The 26,701-nt window shown below is 48.7% G+C and overlaps 2 protein-coding genes across 5 annotated transcripts in view; both read right to left on the reverse strand.

Annotated features, from left to right (window-relative positions):
• Positions 1–88: 88 nt before the first annotated feature.
• On the reverse strand, positions 89–6,742 carry LOC137207611 (progonadoliberin-2). The gene is made up of 2 exons (XM_067707657.1): positions 1,543–6,742; positions 89–1,422 (listed from the first exon to the last, which is right to left on the reverse strand). Exons 1-2 carry the CDS (start codon positions 1,691–1,693, stop codon positions 1,235–1,237), a joined length of 339 nt encoding a protein of 112 aa, XP_067563758.1. The 5' UTR covers positions 1,694–6,742; the 3' UTR covers positions 89–1,234.
• A 143-nt stretch (positions 6,743–6,885) lies between these two features.
• PTPRA (protein tyrosine phosphatase receptor type A) overlaps positions 6,886–26,701 on the reverse strand; it is a 183,487-nt gene continuing 163,671 nt past the window's right edge. For all 4 annotated transcript variants that reach the window (XM_067707651.1, XM_067707652.1, XM_067707653.1 and 1 more), the window contains 11 exons: positions 26,209–26,328; positions 25,242–25,408; positions 24,593–24,728; positions 23,742–23,891; positions 22,486–22,579; positions 22,091–22,167; positions 21,516–21,650; positions 13,040–13,165; positions 12,809–12,960; positions 7,846–7,981; positions 6,886–7,185 (listed from right to left, as the gene is read on the reverse strand). In XM_067707651.1, coding sequence (XP_067563752.1) covers positions 7,111–7,185; positions 7,846–7,981; positions 12,809–12,960; positions 13,040–13,165; positions 21,516–21,650; positions 22,091–22,167; positions 22,486–22,579; positions 23,742–23,891; positions 24,593–24,728; positions 25,242–25,408; positions 26,209–26,328 — 1,368 coding nt within the window. In that variant the 3' untranslated portion in view covers positions 6,886–7,110. The remainder of the gene's footprint in view (positions 7,186–7,845; positions 7,982–12,808; positions 12,961–13,039; positions 13,166–21,515; positions 21,651–22,090; positions 22,168–22,485; positions 22,580–23,741; positions 23,892–24,592; positions 24,729–25,241; positions 25,409–26,208; positions 26,329–26,701) is intronic.

Below are 26,701 nucleotides of genomic sequence, written 5' to 3' on the forward strand. Positions count from 1 at the left end.
GGCTCCGACCCCACCCTCTGTTGCCCGCTGACATTTGCGTCCGCCCCGCCCCCCGGAACCTGGCTGTGTCCCCCCTGGGGGACCGGGTTCCGACCTGCATCCCTCCAGCCCCCACCCGGGGAAGGGTCTCAATGGAGAGAGAGGGGACAAAGGATGCAACAACTTCAGGGACCCCTTTACTGGAGGGCAGCGGGGCGCGGCGCTCGGGGTCGGGTTTGCGGGAGGAGGGCGCGATCATTCCCCCGGACGCTCTGGTCACCTGACCGCAGAGCTGCGGCCTTACCCGCCCCCTCCTCTCCTATCCTCCTCTTCCCTCGCCTCCCGGCTTGGCCTCGCTGCTTAGGATTGGCCGACGGCCGGTATTGTGGCTCCCACGTCCTGCGGACGCCCCCTAGCCTCCTAGAAGACCCAGCCTGTGGGTTCTCTAGCTCATTGGGCTTAACGGGCGTTGCCCACCTGATATCTAAAAACCCGAGCTCACACCGACTGAAATTAGGCGATAAGGTCTTGCCTTATAGGAATTTACACTTTCTCCTTTAGTTATTGTGCTCCCGTGGTGCACTTTAAAATACAATTTGCAAAATAATAAACCATCTCCCTACACCTGTCTTCCGCTATTGGCCTTGGGGAGCTCTGCAATCACTGAGTCATTCCCAGTGCACGTATCAATGACCACCTGGTTATCGGGGCCGTACTGTAGAGTGTGAGGTCGCACCCCTCACCTCTTTCCACTGGCTGTGGGCCTGCCCACCTTGAGCCACACTGGCTTCCCTTGGCTATCTAGAAGCCTAGGGGACTTCACAGCCGCCACTGTCCTATTTATGGAGGTTTGTAGTACCTCCTTCTACTCCACTAGTGACTTCTAATCTTTTACTTTAATCTAACATAGTATTTCATCATAAATTGTCTAGGATTGGGGCTTCCCTGGTGGTGCAGTGGTTAAGAATCCGCCTGCCAGTGCAGGGGACACGGGTTTGAGCCCTGGTCCGGGAAGATCCCACATGCTGAGAAGCAGCTAAGCCTGCGAGCCACAACTACTGAGCCCATGTGCCACAACTACTGAAGCCCGTGCGCCTAGAGCCCGTGCTCCGCAACGAGAAGACACCACAATGAGAAGCCTGCGCACCGCAACTAAGAGTAGCCCCCCCCCCGCCGCAACTAGAGAAATCCCGCACACAGCAAAAAAGACCCAAGGCAACCAAAAATAAATAACTCAGTGGTGTATCATTCCCCCTCACCCCCAGCCAGTTCTTAGCTTACTTACCAGCAGTGTCTGCACCAGGTGCTGCTTCCTGTGGAGGAGCCACCGGGCCATGGTCCTACTCTCCCAGGGCACACTGTCCTCAGGGGGAGCCAGAACATAGCTTGGGAGGTTGGGGACAATTTGGCCTGGGCTGTGAGCTGCAGTGCCCAGAACCCTTCCTTAGAAGGGAACTGAGGCTGCAGCCTGCCCTCCCCACCTCCACCCAAGGCTTGAGGTAGATGAAAGAGCCCCAGCCAGCACCTTCTTCTCACTTAGGCTGGGGAGACCCTTCAACTCACCTGGGGGCCCAGGAGTATGTTGGGGGTCATGGAGTGAGCTGGAGGCTTGCTTTCCTTCAGGGTGCCAGCTGTGGGAGCAGTGCTGAGCCTTCGAGGGCTCAGGGTGGGTGGTCAGCAGCAGCACCAGGAGGCCTAGCCCAAGGCTGGCCATGGCAGGGCTGCTCCCATGGACAGTGGACAGCACTCAGGGAGTGCTCCCATCCATACCCCCTTCCTCTTCCTCCGGGATCCCCTTGGACAACTGGCGTTTCAGGGGCAGCTTCAGTGTCTCCTAATGTTCTTCTCTCTTCTGCTATTGCTCCCTATACCAGGACTACAGGGGTCTGGACCCTGAGGGCTCCTGGCAACTAGCCACCTCTCAGAACCCCTGGGGCACAGAGGCTCCCCGCTTTGCCAGTTGAGGGCCTTCCCCAGTAGGGCAGGACTACCCTTTCTTCCCTCAGGGATCCCAGAAGTGAGAGAAGGTTGGAGAGGGGAACAGGGGAGTTGTTCAAAAGACAGGCAGCAGTGTGGGGGAATCTGGGGCACCCAGTGCTGGGGGACGTTATTGGCAGGCCCTCAGCTCCTTTTCCCTGTGGGTTGCTATCTCTCTTCCATGGCAGTTGGGGATGTGTGGTGGTTACAGGGGCAAGGGTTTCTACCCCTTGTCCCTCCCACGCTAGGGGCAGCAGGCACAGGAATAGTGTTGTTGGGGAAAGATGAGGGAAAGGGGGCTTTTCTGGGCATGGGTCAGGGGTAGAGGGACTTGGGAGGGGGAAGAGTAGCAGTGTACCCAGAATAGAGCTCCATCCCGGAGCCCCAGCCCTGGGGAGGGCAGCCTTTTCACTCACCGAGGGAGAGCTGTGGATGAAGTGGCTCCTCCAGGCAGCAGTGGAACCCAGGCAGCCAGACCCAAGATTTATTGCTCAGGTAGTTCCACCCACTGCTCTGGGCCCACAGACTCCAATGACGTCTCAAAGAGGGGACGGGTGGCAGCTCGCCACCAACTCTCTTCCCTTCGCAGTGTATGTTCAGCTGCTGGCGCTGGGGTCACCAGACAGATGCCTCCTCCTTCCACCTTCCCAGGGATCTGAAGTCACAAGCCTGGCCTGTGCCCCTGAAGTCTCATCTAGCCACTTCCCTAGCTGCATTCTCAAGCTCCTGCCCTTAGGTCTAGAAAGCCCTCACAGCCCTCTCTGACACAGCAAATTATGGCCCTAAGAGAGGCAATGCCTGGGGTCTTCCTGAGTCCCACCCAGCTCAGGGCTTTCCCTGGTAGAAAAGTGGGGGCCTAAGAGTGAGGAGTCCAGCAGCCTGTTAAGAAGTCTGGGGAGAGCTATGACCACTCTTCCTGAGGGCTTGTTTGCCCACTTGTAAAATGGGTTGGGTGGGATGTCCTTAACCACACACTTGGGCACCAGGACTGGGTCACTCCATGTGGAAGTAGGTTTGGGTGGGGCATAGTTACCCCACAGGTGGCCTCTCTCTCCTCCAAGCAGGTCCCTGACAGGGGCCCCAGTTAAGGGGGCAGTGCAGCCTTTGTGGGCCTATCCGAAGGTGGTAGGAATAATTTTGTCCCTCAAGGTTCCAACCCCTCCTCATCCTGTACTTGGCCCAGGACCATTCATGGATTTGGGCACAGCCCCTGGAATGCCAGAAAAGGCTCCCGCCTTAGTCTGCATCAGCTCAGCTTTCCGCTGCCAGCCACCAGCCTCTGGGGGGCAGAGGCCAATTTATAGGGTTAGCCAATCTCCGCCTTTGGACAGCAATTTGAACAGCAAGTGCAAGGGCAGGGTCAGGCTGGGCATCGCAGTGTCTGGTCACTGGGAGAGCAAGTGTGTCAAATTCTGTGGCAGAGATGGGGGAGATGACATCATGGGCACCTCGACTTCAGCTGCCCAGGCAGAAGGGCATGGGTGAATTTCCAAACTGACTTACCTGAAATGAATATTTGGACTGTATGATCAGTTAAACTGTTTTGGGAAACAGGTTTTGTCCCTTTATGTACCGGTTAACCAAGTAAATTTTAGGAAAACATTTGCTTTGTGGTTTAGTGAAAACAACTGAGTTCAATAAACTAGCTTAGTTCTGGTTTGGGTTTACAGAATGTTTTATTCAAAGGCCCTGGTGTTTATTTTAAAAAAGGAATGGGGTGCCTTTATTTTTTCTGTAATTTGATTGTGGTTTTTCCTGAAAATTCCAAACAAGAACAAGCTTCCCTGGGGAAAGCTTCCCTTTCTTTCTGGCCACATAGTTTGCCTTTTAGGAATATTTGCTTTCCCCTTCCAGATTATAAACTCTGGAATTCATCCTTGTATCCCTCTCAGCAGGACACAGAAAGCCATTTGTTCACCACTGAGCTCTAGCTCACACTCAGCCCTGAGGCCACATTATTCCAGTCTGGGGGCTGCTGTAATCAGTTGGGAAAGCAGAGGTTTTGAGTTGAATGCTCAGGTGCTGTAGGAGCACAGAGGGGCACACCCCCTGAGCAGGTGGTCTGGGTGAAGGATGGAGAGTTAGCTAGTCTCGGCAATAGGGCTGCAGTGGGTGCTCTAGGGTAAGAGACAAAATGGAGAAGAGCTAACACAGGAACTACGGGGGGGATCTGTGGGGGGGGGCAGGCCTGTGGGTTTGGTGCTCAGTGGGAGTAGGGCTGGGACGGGGTGGGTGGGGGCAGAGAATGCTGGAGGCTGCACGAAAGGGCAGTGGGCTTTAGAGACTGGGCAAACTGCTGGGTGTGTGGAGCCTGAGACTGGTGCCTCTGGGCCACTCTGTGGAGTCACAGTAGGAAGTGGGGTGTGTGGACCAGGAGCTCAGGGCTGGAGGAGGGCTGAGGGTCCACACCACACAGACTGCAGGAATGCCTGACCTCTGAGGAAGGGGGCTGTGGAGGAAAAGCTACAGAGTGAGGGTAAAAGTCAGGAGGCAGTCATTACACCAAGCGGGTGCCAGTGGACAGGGAGACAGTGGATCCCTCGGGCTCAGCACTGAGGATGAAAGGGTAAGGAAGGAATATGCGGGAATGGAAGAACTTAGGCATGGGGGAAGTGCTTTTTTTCTCTTCTTTTAAATGAAAGATGAGCATATTGGGCAGGTGGGGGTAGAGGATGAAGGAAAACCCAGGACAGAGACAATTTGATGAAGTGAGGTCTCTGCAAGTGTGGCAGGCCCCAGAAGTTTGGGTGTGCAGTGGGCACAGTCACAGCTGACTGACTGAGGAGTGGGCACTAGATGAAGCAATCTCCTCTGCCCTTCCCACACAATTGTGCCACGTGAGCTTCAACACACTTCCCTTTGAGCCTATGTCGCTTGACACCATGTAAGCTCTGAATAATACAGGAAAAGAAAGAGGTGAAGAGGGAGTGATGAGCCATACCTATAAGCTGAGGGAGAGAAGGGAGCAAAGAGCTGGGGTAATTCCTGCTTGAAGATGTCTGTTTAGCAACCAGGGGATATGTTCGTTGCACGGCTTGCTGACCCAAGGCTTGCCCTCCTCCATCTGCCTGGACATGGTTACACAGAGGCGCCAATAGGTAGCTTGCAAAGAGACAGGGTTTCCTTCCCAAGCATGGCAGCCCTCACCCGAAATTCTTTAGATTCTGTCTTTGCTTAATTTATCCATGCTTCTTTTAAACCTACTGACTTTTTGAGTTTATCGCCCCTTACAGTTCCTTGGTTCCTACAGAAGGACCACAGTACACCTACTGACTTACACGACTTCACCCCTTGCAACCTTCCAGAAGGTGGTCTGTCGTGCCACCCGGGCTTCGTGCATACACCCTGAATATGTGGTGCAGAACTTGGCTTCTATCTTGGAGCCACTGCGTCTTTGCTTGCCTGGAATCTGAGGCCCTCTGTGATGCTGCTCCGCTGATCTTTCCTCCTTTCGCTCATCTAAACTTCCAATATCCTGCAGGTCCAGTTCAAGTCCTACCTCCTCCAGCAAGCACGGCAGTGGTGATCTCTGTGCATTCCTCCATGGGCAGACAGGGGTGCCACCTCTCACTCCTGACAGCCCCGAGGTGCCCCTGGCCCCTGATCCTTAAGAAAGGCCCCAAGGGCTGCAAGGTTCTCTCAGCCCTGAACTGACAGTCATGGCAACCGGTTTCCTCTCCTGTTCCTGTGTTGGGCTGATCATGAAGAAAGGAGGCCATGAACAGACACACCCTCCCAGCTGTGCCCTCAACTAAAGACCACATTTCCCAGCACACTTTGTAGCTCAGTGTGGTCTTATGACTAGGTTTTAGCCAATGGGGTATGAGTGGAAGTGAAAAGTGCAACTTTTGCTTCATGTCTTTAAAAATGAATTTGTTTGCCCATGCTCTTTTTGCTTCTCCATGGGAAAAGACAGCGACCTCAACCATGAGGATGAGAACAACATCCTAAGGGACACTGGGACCATGAGATGGAGGATACTGGGTCTCTGGACTGGGCAGACTGTTAACATGAAACATAAATGAACATCCACCTTATTTAAGACACTTTGTCTAACATGTTAGGCTCAAATTCGAGTTGGGATCTAAGACTCCCACCATCCTGGCCTCTGGATCTGAGGCACTTCCACATAAAAGTCCTGGAAATGAGGACAGATATGAAAGGAAATGGAAGCGGTTTAACACAATAAATGTAGATATAAACACTTGCTCTGGACAGAGCGACATGATCCAGATAGTTTTGCAACAAAGCACCAAGGACTGGAGAGGTCAAACTGACTCAAACCCGAAAGCCAAGCCACCCCTCTCTCCTCCATGCCTCTGTACTTAGAGAAGCAGTGAGGACCCTGGCCATCTTCCCCAGGGAGCAAGGCTGGCTAGGACCACTGCACCAAAGATATGCTGGGAGTGAAAGAATAGTCCTGATAACTACCTAAGGGCTAGAGGGGCTGTGTTTGTTGGAAAGAAGGAGCTAGGGAGACTGTGCCCTCTCTGCAGCCAGCTAAGACAGAACAGTAACGGCAGGGACGGGAGTGGCCCAGGAGAACCCCAGCCCTGGTATGACTGCCCCAACCCAGACAAAGGGAGAGACGTTTCCTCAGGGAGTCAAAGCTTTTATTACCTGATAATCCCTAGTGTGGTGCCAGAGATAACACTCTGGTCCCTCTACTCGCCATGGTGGGATGTAGGTGGTACGAGAAGGTGGGCAAGGGTGGAAAGGGGAGAGATTATTTACAGAGCAGGGAGGAGAGAGCGGTCTGAACTGGGGGCACTGGGACAACCAATTTCCTCAAGAGCTCTGATAACTTTGTGCTTTTTTTCTTAGTTAATGCCTAGCTACCTGGAATGAGTTTTGTGTTTCTTCTTTAGGAAAAGATGTATAAACCAAAGAACAATAGAGCCCAATTTCCAGGCAGCGGATTTCATGATATCAATCCAAACATCACACTATTTAATTCCCCAATAAAACATTGGAAAAAGGACTATCAGTGCTAACACATTTACATATAAAATCTCCACCTAATAGGTAATAGAAGCCTATGTACCAATTTCTAAAACAGTTGTAAGATATATACACAATTTTGGGTATATTAACAAAACAGAATATTACAAAATATTAAAGGCAATTCTCCTGTCCACGGGGCCTCATCGCTTCTCACTTGAAGTTGGCGTAATCTGAGAATGCATCAATATATTCCTGCACCACCTTGTAGCAGAACTCATACTGTTCCTGCAGAGTGAAAGGTGGGGGAAAAGGCCAGGGTAGTTACGGAAGAGAAAAATGTACCTGCAGCTCCTGACAAACCCATTTTTTAAAAAATGGAAAATTCACAGGAGATGAATGTTTTTGGATTTCCACCTGAGCCCTGAGCTGCCTGTCAGAGTTCTGACAGCATTCCCCTCTGGGCTGAGTGCAGCTATCTTCTACAGATAGAAGTGACTAGACATGCAGATGGCACTCCTAGGCCTGCAGAGGTCAGACACGAGCTCAAGTCTGTCCACACACTCAGTGGTTACTGGTCATCTAGACTGTCAGGAGACCTGCTGAAAGGGAGCCTGAGGAGAGGAGAGGAGGTACTTCTGAGTCTTCCCCACCTTGGACCCATGGAGAAGTGAAGAGCCCCATGGAGCACCTGGGCACCCTCTTGTAGCCTTCACAGAGGCCACTTCCATCTCTTACTGGTGTGGGGCTAGGCTATGCCCCCACTGCTCTCCTGCCTCCCAAAGCTCATTCTGTTTGCCTGAGGCACCTTGAGGAAGGATGAGTCTGTGGTTACACAGTCTTCTGACTATCAGATGGGCCCCTCAAAAGAGCCTCCCCCCTGAGCTGGCTTTGGCAGAGGAGCTGCAGATGGTGTGGTGGCATGGATAAATACGCAGGGCAGCATACCAGTGTCTGGACCATGTGTGGCCTCTGCAGCCGCAGGCTCTTGACGGTCTGGAAGACATCCAAAATCCCCTCTGCTTTCACCCGTTCCAGGACTGTGCTTAGGGCACAGAAGGTCCCTGTCCGTCCTGCCCCCGCACTGTAACAAAGCAGATACACTTATCACACCTGCAATGACTCCCTGTGCCAAGAAGGCGAGTGACAATGACAATGAGCAGATAAAGGCCGAGGCTGGTGCTCCTGGGAAGGTCAGTCATCCAGTGAAACTGCTGGGGGTGGGCACAGGAGCTCACACAGCTCTGGGGAGGCGGGTGCACCCCTGCTGCCCTTCTTGTACGACCCATTCTGCTTGCTGAGGGGCTCACTCATTGGGCAGTGGTGAAGAACCTCACCCCCACCCCCAGCACTGAGGCTTCGCTGTCCACCTACAAACAAGCTGGGGTTGGGGTGGGGGTGGGGGGAATCCCCTGGCGGTCCAGTGGTTAGGACCCCGCACTACCAATGCCAAGGGCACGGGTTCGATCCCTGGTTGAGGAACTAAGATCCCACATGCTGCGTGGCGCAGCCAACAAACAAACAAAACACACAAAAAACAAAAACAGCCCTGCGGGGCCCTGGCCTGCTGCTCATTCATGTCAAGAGTTCTGGCCCCCTCTTTCCTGCCCCTCTGCACTGGTATATGGTTGCTGATGCTTTTCCATGCTGCTCATTTTCTTCCGAAATCCCAGGAATCCAGACTCTCACCTTGACACTGTCCACCTGTTCAATGTGTCATCACCAGACCCTTACTGAGTGCCTGCTGTGTGGTAGGGGCTGAGGTGGGTGGCAGTACCCCCAGACAATAAGATATGCAGTATGAGCAGGAAAAAGAGAACAGCAGTTCTAGTCAGTGTGGGAAGTGCTATTGTGAACAGGGTGGTCAGGGAATGTGAGCAGAGACCCTGAGAAGGTGAGGACAAGGCCCTTGGAAATGAGCATCTCAGGAATGACACAGGAGTGTGTCTAGGTGCTGAAGCCACTGTAGCTGCATCTGAGGGAGGGAGGGAAGTGGGCGGGATAAGGTCAGGGCCCTCAGGGAGAAGGTTAGAGCCCCGGTTCACTCCCTGCCTAGCCTGAGCAAGGAGCCCTCAGACATGTTGTACCTAGTGAGCCAGTGTCTGGATTCTGAGTAAAGGAGTGATGTGGTCTGACTGAAGTTTTAGAAGGAGCTCTCACGCTGCTGTGTTGAGAACAAACTACAGGAGGAAGGGTGGGAGCAGGGAAACCAGTGAGGCCAGTATAGTTACTGAGGAGAGGGCATGGTGGCTTGGACAGAGGGCCATGGTGGGGGGAGTGATAAACACTTGATTCTGAAATTATTTTGCAGGTAGAACAAATGTACATGTGTGAGAAAACGAATTGTTCCAGGCTTCTTATCTGAGTTAAGTGAAATACCACTTCTTGATGTGGGGAAGGCTGTGAAACAGCAGGCTTGGAAAGAAAGATAGGGAGTTCTGAAATAACCCTTTAAAACTGAAGAGGCCCAAGTGGAAATGTTGAGTAGGTAACTGGATATATAAATCTGGAGTTTAGGGGAACTGGTGATAAAGATTTGGGAGTTGGTATTAAAGCCAGGAGATTGGATGAGTTCACCTAGGAGAATGACTGTCAGTTGACAGAGGTCCAAGGACTTGGCCCTTGACCACAGATGGGGAGGAATTAGCAAAGGAGACAGAGAAGGAACAGCCAATGAGGACAAAAACCCTGGAGAGAAGCTATGCTAAAAGCATTCCACAGAGAACCAAATGACCAACTGTGTCTAATGCTGATGAAAGTCAAGGATAATGAGATTAGGAAGTGATCACTGGACTCAGCAATGTGAAGGTCACAGGCGGCCCTCACAGGGCAGTTGCAAGGGAGTATGTGGGGGGTTAACTGAAATGGGCTCAAGAGAGGCTGGGAGGAGAGGAACTGGAGAGTTAGTATGAACAAATATTTTGAGGAATTTTACAATTAAGGAAAACAGAGAAATAGAGGATAGCTGGAGGGGAACTGGAGGCAAAAGTTTTTAAAAAATATTAAAATGGGAGAAATTATAGCACATTTTTATGAAGACAGTAGGTATCCAGAAGAAAACCTGATGATGTAGGATAGTGAAGTCAGGTCCCTGAAGAGACAAAAGAGGATGGAATTGGTATCCAAGTGGAGGGTGGGTGTGGCAGACTTTAGCTTGACTCCCAAGATCCCTGCCTCCTGGTGTTCACATACTTGTGTGATTCCCCTCCCCTTGAGTGTGGGCAGGACTTGTGATGTACTTCTAACCAACAGAATGTAGCAAGGGTGATGGAGCGTATACAATTACATGTATGTGATTATGTTACGTGGATCATAATGTCTGTCTTGTAAGGAAATACTCTCTCCTTTGTTGGTTTGGAAGAAGCAAGCACCCATGCTGGGAAGGTCCACCACGTGGCAAGGAACTTCAAAATACAAAATTTCACAAGGAACTGAATGCTACCAACAACCAAGTGAGCTCAGAGTGGATCCTTCCCCAGGCAAGCCTCAGATGGGACCACAGCCCATCTGGTCAACACCTTGACTGCAGCCTTTTGAGACCCTGAAGCACAGGACTCAGCTAAGATGTGCTCAGATTCCTAACCACAAAGACTGCAAGATAAATGTGTGTTGTTTTGAGATGCTAAGTGTGTGGTAATATTATTACACAGCAATAGAGGACTAATGTAGCTGACTTCAGAGAGAGTTCAGACAACTCATCCACTGAACAGGAGGGATGCAGGGTCCACAGCACTAATGCAGGTAGATGGGGAGCTGTGGTGGTTAAGAGCAAGTGGAAATTCTCTGATTGCTTCTTTTTTCCTAGGCAAATAGAAAACATGGTCATTTCTTAAATATGAGGATGGGAGAGGTACTGGAGGTTTGAGGTTTGAGAGGAGGATGAAATGATCATCCAGGACAAAGGCTGGCAGGCTTTTCTATAAAGGGCCAAATAGTAAGTATCTTAGGTTTTGCTGGGAAGAGAGAAAGTCAAGTTACAACTGCACAACTGTGCTTCTTGTGTGCTGAGCAGCAGTGTGAGGTAGTAAGAGTAACACGAATGGTCTCAATACTGCTGCTGGAGCAGGACAGCAGCCACAGATAATATATAAGCATAGCCGTGTTCCAATAAAACCTTATGTATGAACACAAATGTAAATTTCATGTAATTTTCACGTTATGAAATATTCTTCTTTTGATTAAAAAAATTTTTTTAATGTAAACACAAGTCTTACCTTGCAGGCCCCACAAAACCATGTGGCAGGCCAGCTCTGGCACTGGGCCCTAGTTTGCTTAGCCCTGGTCTAGAACAGTGGGAGATGCAGAAGGACTGCAGGGCAGTACTAATCGCCAACCATGAAGTCATCAGAAATGTAAAATGAGGCTTGTAACATGGTGCTTTCCTTTAGCCATATTCAGCTGCATGGTGCAGGGTAGCTAGAGAATCTGGGGTTTGTCAAGAGAGGGTGACTAAGGGAGAGAGCAGCATGGGAGATTTAAAAGTGTGGGCAAGGAAGTGTTTATTTTTGTAGTTCAAGGAATCCTTTTAATTTGCCAATCCAATGGACAAAAAGCCATGTTGTACTGTTTTCATCCCCATTTCTCATATTGCTAATAAGGATTAGCATCTTTTCATGTTTACTGTACACTTGTATTAGATGATGGACTTTGCCACTTTTTCTTCTTAAAAACATTTTTTCAAATGAGTTATTTTTGTACGGGTAACAAATTAGCATAGTTCAAATTTCAAAAAGGTCAGAAACAGTGGAAAGTCTCCTTCCTACTCTACTTCTTCATCCTTTTAGTTTCTTCCTGGGAAACAACCAACGTCATCAGGTCCTTGTGTGTCCTTCTAGAGATAATTTATGCATATACCGACATGAACATATTCTTTCCCTGTCTCCCACTGCTTTTCTCACTAAGCAATAAATCTTGAGGATTACTGAATACCAGTACATAAACAGATTTCTAATTAATTATCTGAAGCTCTGTAGTATGAGATATATCAGAGCTTACTGAACCAGTCCCCTATTAATATACGCTTAGATTATTTACCATCTTTTTTTCAATTTTTTTTGGCTGCACCGCATGGCATGCCAGATCTTAGTTCCCCAACCAGGGATTGAACCCATGCCCCCTGCAGTGGGAGCCCAGAGTCTTAACCACTGGACCGCCAAGGAAGTCCCTACCATCTTTTACTATTATAAACGGTACTTCGATTCTTGTAATTACATATTTCATTTTGACCATTTGAAGAACATTTACTAGATACATTTCTAGAAGTTCCTTTGCTCATTTTTCTATCTTCAAAACCAATTTGTAGGAATTTAAAATATATTCTTCCTTCCCTTTTAAAAGAGATTCCCTCCCCCAATTATAAAAGCAATACAAACTCAAGGTAAAATTTTTTCTAAAATGCAATCTCATACAATGTGCCCCAAACAAAATCCACCCCCTGCCCCATGGGTCCCCTTGCTATCTTCCTTCTGTCAGTGACACCAGCCATTACCCAGCCTCGAACTTAGGAGACTCCTCTTTTTCACAGCTATGTTTATAGTCTTGTTCATTTTTCTTCTAACTGTTTTCAAAATAGTTGCCCTTTTCTCTTTTCCTGTGTTTCTTAGGGAAACAGCCCTCATTCCCATGTTGCCCAACTGGTCTTCTCCACTGTCAGTCTCCCCTGCTGTTCCCCTTCTGCATCACCTCCCCTGGCCAATATCTTAACATTAGGGACTGCTGTTCCCTAGCACTTAAAGTATGAAGTTCTTATCATCTGGGCCTGTCCTGGTCATTAAACTTGATTGCCACGTGCTCGCCAACATCCCACTCTTGTCTGGCTTTCCTCACTGTCTGATACAGGCTCCCATCACACCCCTCTGCCTGCCTCCCATGCCTTTCTCTCTCTTCCCCCTGAGGGTTGGGGTGGGCATACCTGCAGTGCACGGTGATGGGGTGGTTCCCTGACTGCTGCTGCTGCTTCTGCACAGCTGCAATGATGCTGATCATGCCCTTTCCATCACTGGGGATGCCCACTTCAGGCCAGCCATGGAAGTGGAACTGCCGGATCTGCCGGCTCTTGTTCTCCTTTGGAGGAAGGAGGATCAGAGAGGTAGGTGCAACCCTGCTTTCCCTGTGAGAGAAGGCCACCCACCAGGCATCTTACCCTGGTGTTGGTGACCAGGAGGTCTCTGACGGTATAGCTCTCACATTCCTCCTCCTTCTTCAGCTCCACTGTGATGTCTCCATAGGACACCAGTCCATCAGAGGGCCAGTACTGGGCACACTTCTCCTGGGGGACAAATGGGAGAGGTGAGGGGCTCAGAATACCATGTGTGGTAAAAGCAGGGCTGCCCTGTGAGCAGACTGCTCCTTTCAACACAGCCACTTCTTACACCGACACACTTCTTCCCCAAGGTATCAAAAACTCAGAGGGTCCTTCTACTACTTAACATCAGTCCAGTTTAACTTCTGATCCTCAGCAGGACATCCATATTTAACAACTTAAGTCCACTAATCACTTAACCTTTTGTTATTATTTATAGTCTAATTTGCAACACTGACAGGGTCTGTGAAGAACTCTGACCATCAGCTCATAGCTGCATCTAACACTCAATGGCAGGGTGGAGTGAGAGGAGGAATCAGTGTCTTTGTTCCAATTCCTTTTTCTCTGCTCCTTTGAGGTGTTCCCACATTTGTAGTTACTTATGTATATCAGACTGCTAATCCAGAAAAACTGAACCCAATTACATTCTCACCCAGCCATGGTGCTTCACCAAAGCCCAGTCCACAGTATGCTTTCATTCCTTTCCTCTTTAACACTTTTTTAAAAAAAAATGTGTAACTTCTTTTTTTCTGTTTGTTTTAATTAATTAATTTTATTTTTGGCTGCATTGGGTCTTTGTTGCAGTGCGTGGGTTTCTCTTGTTGTGGAGCATGGGCTCTAGGTGCGAAGGCTTCAGTAGTTGTGGCACGCAGGGCTCAGTAGTTGTGGCTCACTGGCTCTAGAGAACAGGCTCAGTAGTTGTGGTGCAGGGGCTTAGTTGCTCCACGGCATGTGGGATCTTCCCAGACCAGGACTTGAACCCGTGTCCGCTGCATTGGCAGGCGGATTCTTAACCACTGCGCCACCAGGGAAGTCCCTCCTCTTTAACTCTTTAATCTGCAGTGGCACCTTATAGTTGCTAGCTCTTGTGTTTTTGTCCTTATTAGTGAGCACAAGATGGTTTACTGTTGTCTCTGCTTGCACCTGGCTCAGTTCCTTCTACAGCTCCTTGCGGGCAGGGGCTGCCTCTTTTCATCTTTGTTTTCCCAGCACCTTGCACACTGCCTGCATCTGGTAGGCTCTCAGTAAGTATCTGGTAAATGAATGTGTTTAATGTCTGCAGAACAAGCCAGGGTATAAATACATAAACAAAACAAAATACGGTTATGCTGTCCTTTCTTTAGATCATTTTAGGGGAGATCTTAGATACTTCACTGTTGGCAATTTAAAGACACTCAACCGTATGGGACTTCCCTGGTGGTGCAGTGGTTAAGAATCTGCCTGCCAATGCAGGGGACACGGGTTTGAGCCCTGGTCTGGGAAGGTCCCACATGCCGCGGAGCAACTAAGCCTGTGCGCCACAACTACTGAGCCTGCGCTCTAGAGCCTGCAAGCCACAACTACTGAAGCCCGCGCGCCTAGAGCCCACGCTCCGCAACAAGAGAAGCCACCACAACGAGAAGCCCGCACACTGCAACAAAGAGTAGCCCCTGCTTGCCGCAACTAGAGAGAAAGCCCATGCGCAGAAATGAAGACCTGATGCAGCCAAAAATATAAATAAATAAATAAATAAATATACTCAACCATAAATGTACTCTATGTTCATTAGAAAAGATTTGGGGAAATTAAATACAAAAATAAAAATCACTGATAGTCTCTCAGTCCAAATAAAATCAGTATTATAAGTCCCTTTTAATGACTTTTCTTGCTTTTCATGTGTGATCATTCATTACCCCCTTTATAAATGACACTGAGCTCATTTTAAAATACGGGATTATTAAAGTGGTAGATCAAGGAAATGTCACAGACCACTGCTTTTCAATGTGTGCCCACTAGGAGCCCTGGGGATACCCTGAGGGTCAGAGCTCTGGGCCCTCTCTTCAACCAGAACAGCTTTAGAAAAATCTAATTAAGGCTCATCTTAAACAGAGACTACATTGGTTTTCAGGGTTTGGTGGGTGGAGTGAGTTTTGTTACCACAGTTCCTTCCCAACACTGCCTTTATGCAGTTTTATCAGTCAGAACTAAAGACTGGGGCTTTAAAACCATTAGAACTGCTAAGATACAAAGAGCTTTACAGCAACAGCATGTAGGAGCTAGAATCACACTATGGCAAGAAAAGGAAATATTAATGGTCCCACACTTAACAGCCTTCAGACATTTTAGATCTCCTTAGTTTAGGAAAAGAGGCATAACAGAGAAGAAAAGGGGCAGATTGCAAGGAGGACTCCCAGGGATGCAGAGTTGAACCATTAAGAGTCCCCTCTTGGCTTCCCTGGTGGTGCAGTAGTTAAGAATCCGCCTGCCAATGCAGTGGAAACGGGTTCAATCCCTGTTCCGGGAAGATCCCACATGCCGCAGAGCAACTAAGCCCGTGAGCCACAACTACTGAGCCTGTGTGCCACAACTACTGAAGCCCGTGCGTCTAGAGCCTGTGCTCCGCAACAAGAGAAGCCACTGCAATGAGAAGCCCGCGCACCGCAAGAGTAGCCCTCGCTCACCACAACTAGAGAAAGCCAGCGCACAGCACAGAAGACCCAACGCAGCCAAAAATAAAAAGTAAATAGAATAAAGACAAATTAAAAAAAAAAAAAGATTCCCCTCTTTAGGGAATTCCCCAGTGGTCCAGTGGCTGGGACTCTGCACTCCTACTGCAGGGGGCATGGGTTTGATTCCTGGTCGGGAACTGAGATCCCGCAAGCCACGCGGTTTGGCAAAAAAAAAAAAAAAATCCCCTCTTCAAACTCTGGACAAGGAGTTGGTCAACAGTGAAAGCATGTCTGCTCTGGCTGCCTAACCAGCCAAAATGATTACCTGTGGTAGGACCAAGAAGTTAGATCAGTGCTGTTGTAGGGTACATTTCAAGGTGACACAGCTATTGTAGGGAAGCAGGTATGGTGTGCTGAGAGAAAGCAAGCCTGGTAAACTTATGGGGATAGGATTTAAGGGACTACATGAAATAAAGAGAAGCCACATAAGATGATCGCAGATGTTGGACCGACGGCAGGAAATTACCCTATTCAGCCAGGTGAAGGCTTATTTAATTTAGCCCTCTGTGTGGGCCCAACAACACAAACAGAAAAATCAGGTTGGGCTTAAATGGGACTTGACTCCTGAGGTGCCTCTCATGGCTGTGGGGAGGGATATGGCAAAAAGAGCTGTAACAGAATCCAGAGCAGGGGCCAGCAGTGGCTGTACCCACTGTCGCCCAGGGCTAAAAATGCCTTGGTATCCTGCTGAGGATGGAGACGTGAGAGCACAGAGCTGGAGACTAGGCCTGTGGGGAATGCAAGGCTGTGACAAATGTGCGACACAACCCTCAGGGAGTAGAGGCTGTGGCTCATCTCAGAATCTATACTCCACTCTGTATGTGGAGGGCAGATGGGGATGAGGGAAAATGGAAACTAGGAGACTTAAAATAAGCAATAGAAACAGGAGAGGAAGAAGGACCCAATTCAAGTCTTGGGACTGGATATTAACAGGAAAAGGTTTCTAAATTTTGTTGTTTTTTTCTTTTTTTTTTCGGTACGCGGGCCTCTCACTGTTGTGGCCTCTCCTGTTGCGGAGCACAGGCTCCGGATGCGCAGGCTCAGCAGCCATGGCTCACGGGCGCAGCCACTCCGCGGCATGTGGGATCTTCCCAGACCGGGGCACGAACCCGTGTCCCCTGCATCGGCAGGCGGACTCTCAACCACCGCGCCACCAGGAAAGCCCTAAATTTTGAATGCATGGGTAGATTTTCCCTCAAGATGAGGAAGCCCAAAGAGGATTTTAAGACAAGGAGTGATATAATTAGATTTATATTTTCAAAAGGATCACTGGCCTCCATGTAGAGAAGTGGCTAAAAGGGGATGGGAATGGAAGCAGGCAGACTGGCTGCCAGACTACTTCAGTGATGCAGGTGAGAGATGATGGTTTGCATGCGGGTGACAGGAGTTACACTGAAGAGAAGTGGATATGCTCAGCATACATCAGGACTCAGTGACAGACTGGCTGTGGAGAGTGAGAAAAGGAGAAGAATAAAGGTAACTCCTAGACTTCTGATACGAGCATCTGGGTGGAAGGTGGTACAATTTACTGAGATGGGTAGGGTGGGATGAACCAGTATGAGGGAAAGGAGGAAACCAAATTTTATTTGGGCCATATGAAGTTTGAGATTCTTAACAGACATCCATGAGAAGATATCAAGTAGCTATGTGGATACACCGGTCCACAACTGGGAAGGTGGGGGGTAACTGGGCTAGAGACATAGATGTGAGAGTCCCTGACATATAGTATTTAAAGCCACAGAGTTGGATGAGATCCTCAAGGAATAGTGTATCAAAAGAGAACAAAAGTGGGTTAAGACCTGAGTGTTGGACACTCCAATGATTAGAGGTCATGCAGAGGAGGAGGAGGTCACAAAAGAAATAACAAAGGAGTTGCCAGGCCAGTGAGCGGGGAGGGGGTGACATCATGGAAGTCAAGGGAAGAAAATGTCTTGGGGAGGAAGAAGTGTGTGTTGACGGTTTCACACGCTGCTACAAAGGTACAAGAAAGACAAGAAAAGAGAAATAACTTTTGCATTGGGCAGACGGCGGTCACCGGTGATCTTGACTGAAGCAGTCCAAGGAGTCAAGGCTAGAAGGAACAGGATGAGAGAATGTGAGGGGAGAAAGCCAACGCTTTTTAAAGGAGTTTTGCTAGGAAGGGGTAGAGAGAAATGGGATGGCACATGGAAGGAAATGTGGGGTTAGGAGATCTTTGTTTTTTAAAGATAGGAAAGTAACAATAGGCTGATAAGAGTATAGAGGAGAGAGGGGAACTATTTACGGATGGAGGTGAGAGAAGATAATGAGAGCAGCAACATTCTTGAGAAGACAGGAGAGGAAGGGATCAGGGCACAGTGGATAGTTGGACTGAGAAATGTAGGAACACTTTTCTACTGCAACCAGAGAGAAGACAAGAGAATGGACGAATGGATACAGATTCATCCAGCCCCAGGCTGGCTGCTTGGGGGTAAGAAGATGAGAGCATTCTTGTCTGCTTTCTTGGAGAAGAATGAGATCAAAAGATAAGGTGTGAGTGTGATGGGATAGGCAAGAGGGAATGCTGAAGGTCTGAGGAAAGAGAAGGAAGGGAAGTAGGATTGGTAGGTGACACTAATTACCCATATTAGATTTGTGGTCACGAATTCAATGTGAGACCACGCAGCACCATTTTGCGTTTTCTCCCAGTAATGTTTGATACCAGATGCAGGCATATAATTGAGTTTAACAGGGTAGAGACCTTGCCATGAAAGTAAGAGACCATGAGGGAATAGTGCATGTTAAGAAGGGAGGGATTATAATCATGGCAAGTCACAAAAACTCTTAACAGAGTAAGAAGGAAGGTGGGGACATTACTGGGGTGATTGAGATTGAAAAATGGAGAAGCCAATGGCTCTAAGGACCTGATGAGGACAAAGAATTACTGGAGTAAGAAAAGAGAAGTAGTGAGGTGAAAGGACAGGAGATGGTAAACAGGGCGGGATGCCTAATGTTGATATTCCAAAGGCAGTGCAGATATGGGGGGATGACAAGGTTGTGGTTTGACCATGGAACTGGATGGCTAAGGAGGCTGAGAAGCTGAAAGACAAGAGTAGATGGATCACCCACATACATACTTTTGCTTCCAAGAATAGAAACAGAAATAGGAATCAAAAAAGGGGCAGCAAGCCAGGTGTTGGAGTCATCTGTGGGTGATCGGAGATGAGGAATTGGTGTTCAAGTCTAGTAGAAGAATGCTTGGGAACTGGGGTTTAATCTAATATTTATATCTTCAGGTTATGGACTCTAGATATTGGTATCCCTAAAGAAGCTGAAACAGAGAAGCTTTTCAGTCTTTTCTCTTGCTGTCTTTGTTTACCTCTCTTTCCCCTAGATAGCACTAAGTTTCTTGCTATGGTCTGGGGCTGAAAACAGTGATGGTGATACAGAGCTTTGTGGGCAAGGGTCTAACAAGGGTCTATCATGTTTTATTGTCTCTCTGGAGAAGTAGAATGTGGCCTTGGGTTGAGGTGACACCATGCAGAAACTGCTAGAGCTGCTCTGCCCACTCTGATGATGATGGTGGATGCATCAAGCTGCAGCTGATGAGAGGAACTCAGGCCTTACCAAGCCTCTTGGTGCACCCCCCGGTTTAAATGGTGCAGAAAAATAAACCAGGGAGAAGAGAATTTTAGGTTTTAATTCCTTTGGAATTTTAATGTATACAGAATTTACATTTTTGGATCAGACTTTTTCTTGGAATTTAAATTGGGGGTAGGGAGTGGTGTCAGAATGTATAAATGGAGACACCCTTCATTGTCTCACTTAGGCTTACTGTGTTAATATCTCTGGGAGCTACACTTGATAAGATGAATGGGAGGTGGAACAGAAAGTAAAATTTTATCTTAGAGGCCGGTGAGGCTGGTAAAGAATGTTACTGGTAAAGAATAACCTGTTCTGTTCCACTTCAGAAGCTTCTGTTTCACTGGTCCTAAGACAGAAGCATAGGCACAGTGTTAGTAGGTAGAGGGGAATGGGCATCATCCAACTGACTGCAGGCCTGGCCAACAGGCAGGAAAACTTGTGTGTGCGTGTCCTCTCTCTCCCCACCTCTACAGGTGAGAAATGCTTCCTGCCCTTCTGCCCTGTACTCTCACTAGGTCTACTTCAAGGATGGAAAAGCCTGACAATCTGACTAGACAGAGTCTGAGGTATTCACTGGGCTGCTTTTTATTACAGGGCAGTGGACTGAGAATGTGCTCGCCATTCCAGCTTTTTCTGCCTGCTCTTTGGACCTGCCCACCATAGATCCAGAGGGTGGAAGTGTGGAGGGAACCTCATGTAGGTCCCTGGTCTATATGTACGTTCCATCACAGCTTATCAGAGACGGTCAAGAGACATGCACCTAATTCCTGATAACAAAGTAGCTCATCCCCCAACTGGGGGTGACAAAGTGACAACTTTGTCACTCAGGTGTACGCTTCCTCCAAATCTCTCACCTCATCAGTACTGTTATTAATGATAGGTGAAGACCTATAATGTATGTCTGTTGATTAGATACATGATACAAATCCGAGAAGAACAACTAATGAGTTAAACGATTAAATCTGAAAAAAATCTTGACATAACAGTACATCAGGGTGAGCAAATATCAAGGCTGTATCAAGGTTAAAATAAACAAACTGCCCAAGTACAGAATGGGAAAGATGTGGCTTGGAAAAACCAATGTAAAAAACGTATTTAATTCTTCCTCTCCCCCCTTCCCCCAGTCCAGTCCACCCCACCTCTGCACCATCTCTTGGGGCAGATCCCTTCTCACCACCCCTGATGAGTCCAGGCCACCAGCATTACTGCTGCAGTTTCCTCTCTGCTTCTGGCTTGCCTGCTCATTTCTAATCTGTCCTCCTCACCATAGCCAGATGGATTTTAAAAAAACTACAAATCTGATATTGTCAAGAGTTCTTCAACTGCTTTACAAAATTCAAACTCTTCACTATGGCTTAGAAGGACCTTTTCCCCTGGGCCCTTGCTAGCCTCTCCCGCTCTTTCTCTCGATTCTGACCCCTGTTAAGCTGCGCACCAGGCATCATGAAGCACCCATTTACTACACTGTGCACCACAGCAGAAAGAGTCTGAAGATAATAAGCACTATCTGAACACAGACTGAGCCACAAGTAATACTGAGAGGGGTGGGGTGGGAGGTGGGCAGAGAAAGAGTGACCGCTGAGATTTAAAATGCTCAGTAGAGGCTGCAAGGTTCTGATCCAGAAATAGTGTTAAGAGATTTCCTACACTGAATGGGAGCTGGCCTAGGGGGCCTCTAAGGTCCCTTTATATTCTGAGTACGCTGACAATTCTCAAGGGCTTTTTTCTTTAGAAGATTTCCTTGTTATTGAATGTTAACAAAAGTTATTTCTCAAATTCTATTGTTTTCTTTTGTTTAGTCAGCAAAGAAGTGACCCATCTTCCCACCAGTCTTCTAGTTAATTTCTCTGGCTTGGAAGGCACTCTCTCCTTAGAGACACTCACACAAGCTCCATGTCGGAGCCTCAGTCTGGCTCTGTATCCCTCCTCTCACTAGTTCTGCCCTGCCCGTGGAGGTGGGGTGCAGAGGGTGTGCACAAAGCTACGCTTGGGGAGACCGTATTCAGGAGAGAAATGAGAGGGTGTGAACTGTCTGGGAACCGAATGGAGGCTCTGACCAGTCCTGAGAGAAGCTGACTATTCAGATACCAAGCAGCTGGGCAATGGCTCTTTGATTAGTTTAAGTCAAAGAAAAAGTCCAAATACCCTCTTAGCACCACCCCCGCACCCCCGCTTTTTTTCATGTGTCTCTTGTCTCCTACAGCCCAGGACCTTTCTGAGCTCACCTGGCCTCTCTCCTCCAGTTCTGTTAGCATCACGATAGAGCAGGATTTCCACTCCCAGATCATTCGCCAGAAGTCCTCAATTGTGTGGAGAAGAGGGCCCTGGCTGGCGATGTAGGAGTCCTTCTGCCGGTAGCCCTATACAATCCAGGTCAATGGCAGGAGTGAAATGGTTTGATCAGGGAGGGGCTAGTGGAGAAGACAGGCCACTGGGATGGGACAGGGGCTGCCTGGAGACAAACACATCCCAGGCAGAGCTCCCCTCTGGCCAAGGACCAAACCCTGGCTGGCATGCTGGTCTCTTTGTAAGAAGATGAGGGAAATGGGGGCTGGGGCTAGGATGGAGACAGCAGGAATGGGAAGGACCAGAGGTTAGTGTTTTTAGCCTTTGGTCTGTGCTGTGAACTTTCCCTTCCAAACTGGGGCCCTGACAGACCTAGTGTACAGGAAGGGTATCAGTTCTGTCTTTGATGACTGACTCAAAGACCACCCTTCCAAGCATTGGGAGGGGAGCACTGCAAGGCCCAGCTGAATCTCCATGGAGTGTTGGGAGCTCCGGGGACACAGCCACCACTTACATCAATGAAGGATGCGTTCACGTAGTCTGTGTTCTCCTCACCCCTCTTAACTGGAATGATCACTCTGTTGAATTCATCTGCAAGAAGGACAGCAGCCTGTGGCTCCCCAGCATCACCTGTCGTCTTCTCCCTCTCTTTCCATCTATCCCCCCCAACCTCAGCTCTGAGAAGATATAATTCCAGCTGGGCAACAACATGCCTGTTCCTAGCCCAGGAGGCAGAAAACCTTTGGGCTTCATGCTCTTTCCAGAAGCCACTGAAGAACTGGGAACAATAAGAGACAATGCCATAATTCTTGTCTCCAAGCTGATCATTAACTAGTACCCAAGAAGTTCAAAGGGTGAAGGGAAAGCGGGATGGGGCATTAAGGCTTTGGGTGGGGAAAGGGCTCTTACATGGAATGATCTGTAAAACCCGGTTCTTCTTCATGTTGGCTGGAAGGTTTCCGGTCCGCATCTTGTCATTCTGGATTTTGATTGATGTTAATTTCTGAATTGGGAAGGGGAGGGGAAGCATTACTGATCTCAGTAACTGGACTTGACAAGATTATGTCTGTCACTGGACCTGCATCCAGGGCACACTGGCATACTGCTCTTTTCAGCAGAGCCCTGACCTCCAACATTTTCACATGTTCTTATCAGAACACTGTTTTTCTGTCTTTAATAAGCCAAGAGTGTTTGGGAAACACTGTTTTCCCGGTTCCTGTGATTCCCTTAGACTGAAATTTTATGATCCTGGAACAAGTAATCTACTCTTATAGGAGACAATGTGCCCTTTCTCCCTCTCTCCCTGCTGTTCTACTCCCAGAGGCTGTCTTAGATTCTTTAGAAAACCTTATTCAAATATATATGCTCCCTTCTCCTTATTCCAAGGTTCCTTCTTGATTTTTGCTACTCAAAGTGTAGCCCATAAACCAGCATCAGCCTCGTCTTGTTATATATGCAGAATCTCAGGCCCCAACTCAGACCAGCTGAAACAGAACCTGCATCATAATAGGATCCCGAGGTAATTCATGTGTACATTATAGCTTCAGGAGTGCTTTAAGGCAGCTGGTCTTCCCCATCCCAATCCAGAATCTCTTGCTTCTGGGAGCACTTTTATTGATGAGAGTGTGACATGTCCCTTAGGTGAGTTGAGAACCACTGTCTAATGGCATACAGCAGGGGTCAGCAATCTACGGTCCATGAGCCAATCTGGTCTGCTGATTGCAAATGAGGTTTTACGGAAACACTGCCATGCTCATTTGCTTATGGGGTGTTTATGGCTGCTTTTGTGCTATAACAGCAGTGCTAAGTAGTTGCAAATAGAGACCGTATGGCATGCAAAGCCAAAAATATTTACTTTGCAGAGAATGTTTGCTCTTGCTGTACATTATAATTACCTGGGAGGGGGAGCTGGGGGACTTAAAAAAAATACCATTGCCTGTTTTTGTTTTTTTTCCCCCCTAAACACAACCCAAGTGACTCTAACATGCAGGATGGGTTGAGAATGACTAGGGTATGAGTAAAGGGCCAGAGACCCACCTCCTTAACCACCCACATGCTTTGCAAGGGGATTAACCATTTGTTGGTAAATCCACAAGGAGTCAAGCATCCTGTATTCTGTAGGTCACATAGATCCTTCATCCTGAAAGAGCTCAGCTCCAACTTACCTTAAACTCCTCCTCTAATCCATTGTTGCTGGACCCTGGGATTTTGTTGTAAATTTTCTGCAGATGTGTTTCTAGAGAGGTGACTTCCAGTTCTGTATCTCCATAGAGATAATGCTCCAGAAGGGCTTGGTATATGAAGACGTACTGCATCTGAAATGCAGATGATGCCCGAGTTCCCAGTTATACACATGGTCCTGGTGGTGCCAGAGCACTCCCTCCCACTCCCATTTCACTTCAGTCCACTTCTTCAATCCTAGCAGAGATAAAATGATTCACTCTTGTCCCAATTCAGGGAGGCAGGACTCAAAAGGCATGAGTCCCTCTGGGGGTGCTTAAACTTGGGAGGGAGGGTCCTATTCTGGTACCCTCCTGGAGAGAAGGACAATTCCAACTCCTGCTCATTCAGAGAGCACAGACTAGATAGACTGAGGGGTTGTCAAATTCTGGTGACACACAAAACCTGTGCCAGCCCCCCTCCCCTCCCAGTGCTGTGCCCTTTGAACTCCATGCCCTAACCACAGAGCTGATCTCACTGCTGCTCCTGGACCTGGCTAAGCTGCATCACAACTCTGTGGCAATGGCTCCCTTGGCTGCCCACATACCTACTTCCCTCAGGACCTGTTCCATATCCTTACAGTCTAGTGCAAATGACATCTGCCCCACCTTCCAGATTCCCCTAGGCACAGCCTCCTCTGTGCTCCATAGTTCTTTTAATACGTAATTTATAAGCGCCCTTCATCACACTGTATGATGACCATTTACAATAACCTGGGAGGCTGAGTAATCCATGAGGCTGTTTTGGTCCTGGAATGTTTTGGTCCTGGAATGCCCCCTACCCACAAACCACTCACATCTGTTTGCACCATCTGGCAGCGCTGTGCCCGGATCCGGCTTACAAAGCCATAAACGTCCACCTTCCGCTCTGTATGCATCATGTCCAGCATGGCATCAATGACGACAAAGGTTCCTGTACGCCCTACACCCGCACTGTAGCCAGAGAGCAGGAGTATTACTGGGATGGCTAGCATGTCTTGTGGGAACACCCAGGGAGGGGGCAGCACAGGGTAGGGCTCTTTCTTCAAGGCTTTAAATTCTAATTCTGTATGGGGTAGAGCTAATTCTGTATGGACTCTCACGGAGCCAACAACTCCACTGTACCCTGAACTCCCTACCTCTAGTTATCAGGACCAGAGAACCCTGACACTTAGAATGGTCTGAAGATTCCAAGTACACAAGGCAGCACTCAACCTAGCTTCTTGGCTTCATAGCAGTGGTCACCCCACCCCCAATCTTGGAGGATTGCCCTTCCCTCTTTCCTCAAGTGCTTTCCCACCCAGCACCCAGTTTTCTTGAGGAGTCTCTCTGGATGCTGCCCTGGCGCCCCAAGAGCTCATCTGCTCTGTGCCAGCCTCCTCAGCCAGGGCCCCTGTGCCTTCCCTGCTCTCAGCATGGGAGCAGAATGTGACATGAGTGGGGAGCCAAGGGTCAGGCCACACTGACCTGCAGTGTACCACAATGGCCCCTGCATACTGCGGGTTACAGGCCTTCACCTTCTTGAGGAACTTGAGCATACCAATCGGGGTGAAAGGCACCCCAAAGTCTGGCCAGCTGGTAAAGTGGAACTGAGTGATGAGGCGCTGTGGCTTTCTGTTGGTCACGTCGCCCACCTGTGAATTGAAGAGATCCCTGTGTGTTGGCCCTGATACCCTGGGGTAGGGCAGCACCAGGGGAAGGAGGGTGAGGCTTAGGGGCCAGGGCCAGCTGTGGCTATCACTGACAATGGGAAAGTGAGAGGATTAAACTTCCCAAGCAAGTTTTAACCATGGACAGAGAACCTTCCCAGAAACCCCATGGGGTAGGCAGGCTGTTACTATTACTCACAGCCTACAGATGTGAAATGTGAAACTCAGAAAAGTTAAATGACCTGGTCTAGGTCCCAGGATTAGTAAAAGGCAAGGTCAGAACTAAAATGCAGGTCTCCTGAGTCTTGGTAAGCCCTCTTTTCATAGCACCACAGTGCCCTCAGCTAAAGGCAACCTTTGCTCAAGCCTCCAGGGTCACCCTGGAGGGTCAGGAGCAGGGCCCACCACATCCTTGATGTCAGGAGCCTTTGGGGTAAGAAAGGAGGAGAGGTAAGTCAAGTACCAGAAGATACTGGTGCAATACCTCCTGATGCACTTGGTTCATACCTAAGATGACCAAACTCCATCTCAGTAATACTTTTTCTCCCAGCCATGAAGTCATGAAAATGTTCCCCCCTTAGCTTTGACGGAAAGAAAAAAACAAGAAAAAAAAAAAAAGAAAAATCCCCTGGGAGCCCAGAACTCTGATTTCAGAGTTCGAACATTTTGCACACTCAGCAATTCCTGACCACTCTGAGTAAGATGGGGATGACTCGGCCTGTTCTGCCCTCTTAATGGTCAGCAGATTCTAAATGAGAACCAAGAAAGGAGGTAGGAGACAGTACCTGTTGAATGCAGAACTTCCGCACTGTGTAGTCCACCAGTACGGTCACATCCTCTACTGACACACGGATATTCCCATAGGTCCAGCAGCCTTGGTCTGGCCAGTACTGGGCGCACTTACACTGGAAAGAAACAGACATGCACCCCCCTGACCTGAGACCTCCCGCCCACAACAGGTGCAAAGGGCCCTAAAGAAAAGGACCACAAAAGCCCAGACTAAAATCCTCAGAAAGCCCTATGGCCTCTTCTCTCACCTCAGTCAGCTACAGACTTATTTAACTGTTCCTTTTTTTTTGCCATGCCATGCGGCTTGCAGGATCTCAGCTCCCTGACCAGAGACTGAACCCAGGCCGCAGCAGTGCCCAGAATCCTAACCACCAGGCCACCAAGGAACTCCCTAACTGTTCTTTTTTTAAGTTCCTCAGCTTCTATCCTGTTTAGCACAATCTCTTAACTTATGCAGAGCCCCAGCAGCCCTATACTTCTCACTCTTTC

The sequence above is a fragment of the Pseudorca crassidens genome, chromosome 15 (assembly GCF_039906515.1).
Source record: "Pseudorca crassidens isolate mPseCra1 chromosome 15, mPseCra1.hap1, whole genome shotgun sequence".
NCBI classification, from domain to species: Eukaryota; Metazoa; Chordata; class Mammalia; order Artiodactyla; family Delphinidae; genus Pseudorca; species Pseudorca crassidens.

Bases quoted from the DNA above. Each gene is read 5' to 3' on its own strand.
- LOC137207611 (XM_067707657.1), bottom strand. From the start codon at position 1,693: ATGGCCAGCCTTGGGCTAGGCCTCCTGGTGCTGCTGCTGACCACCCAC. The intron at 1,423-1,542 runs GTGAGTTGAAGG...TTCCCTTCTAAG, and splicing joins ACATACTCCTGGGCCCCCAG to GAAGGGTTCTGGGCACTGCA.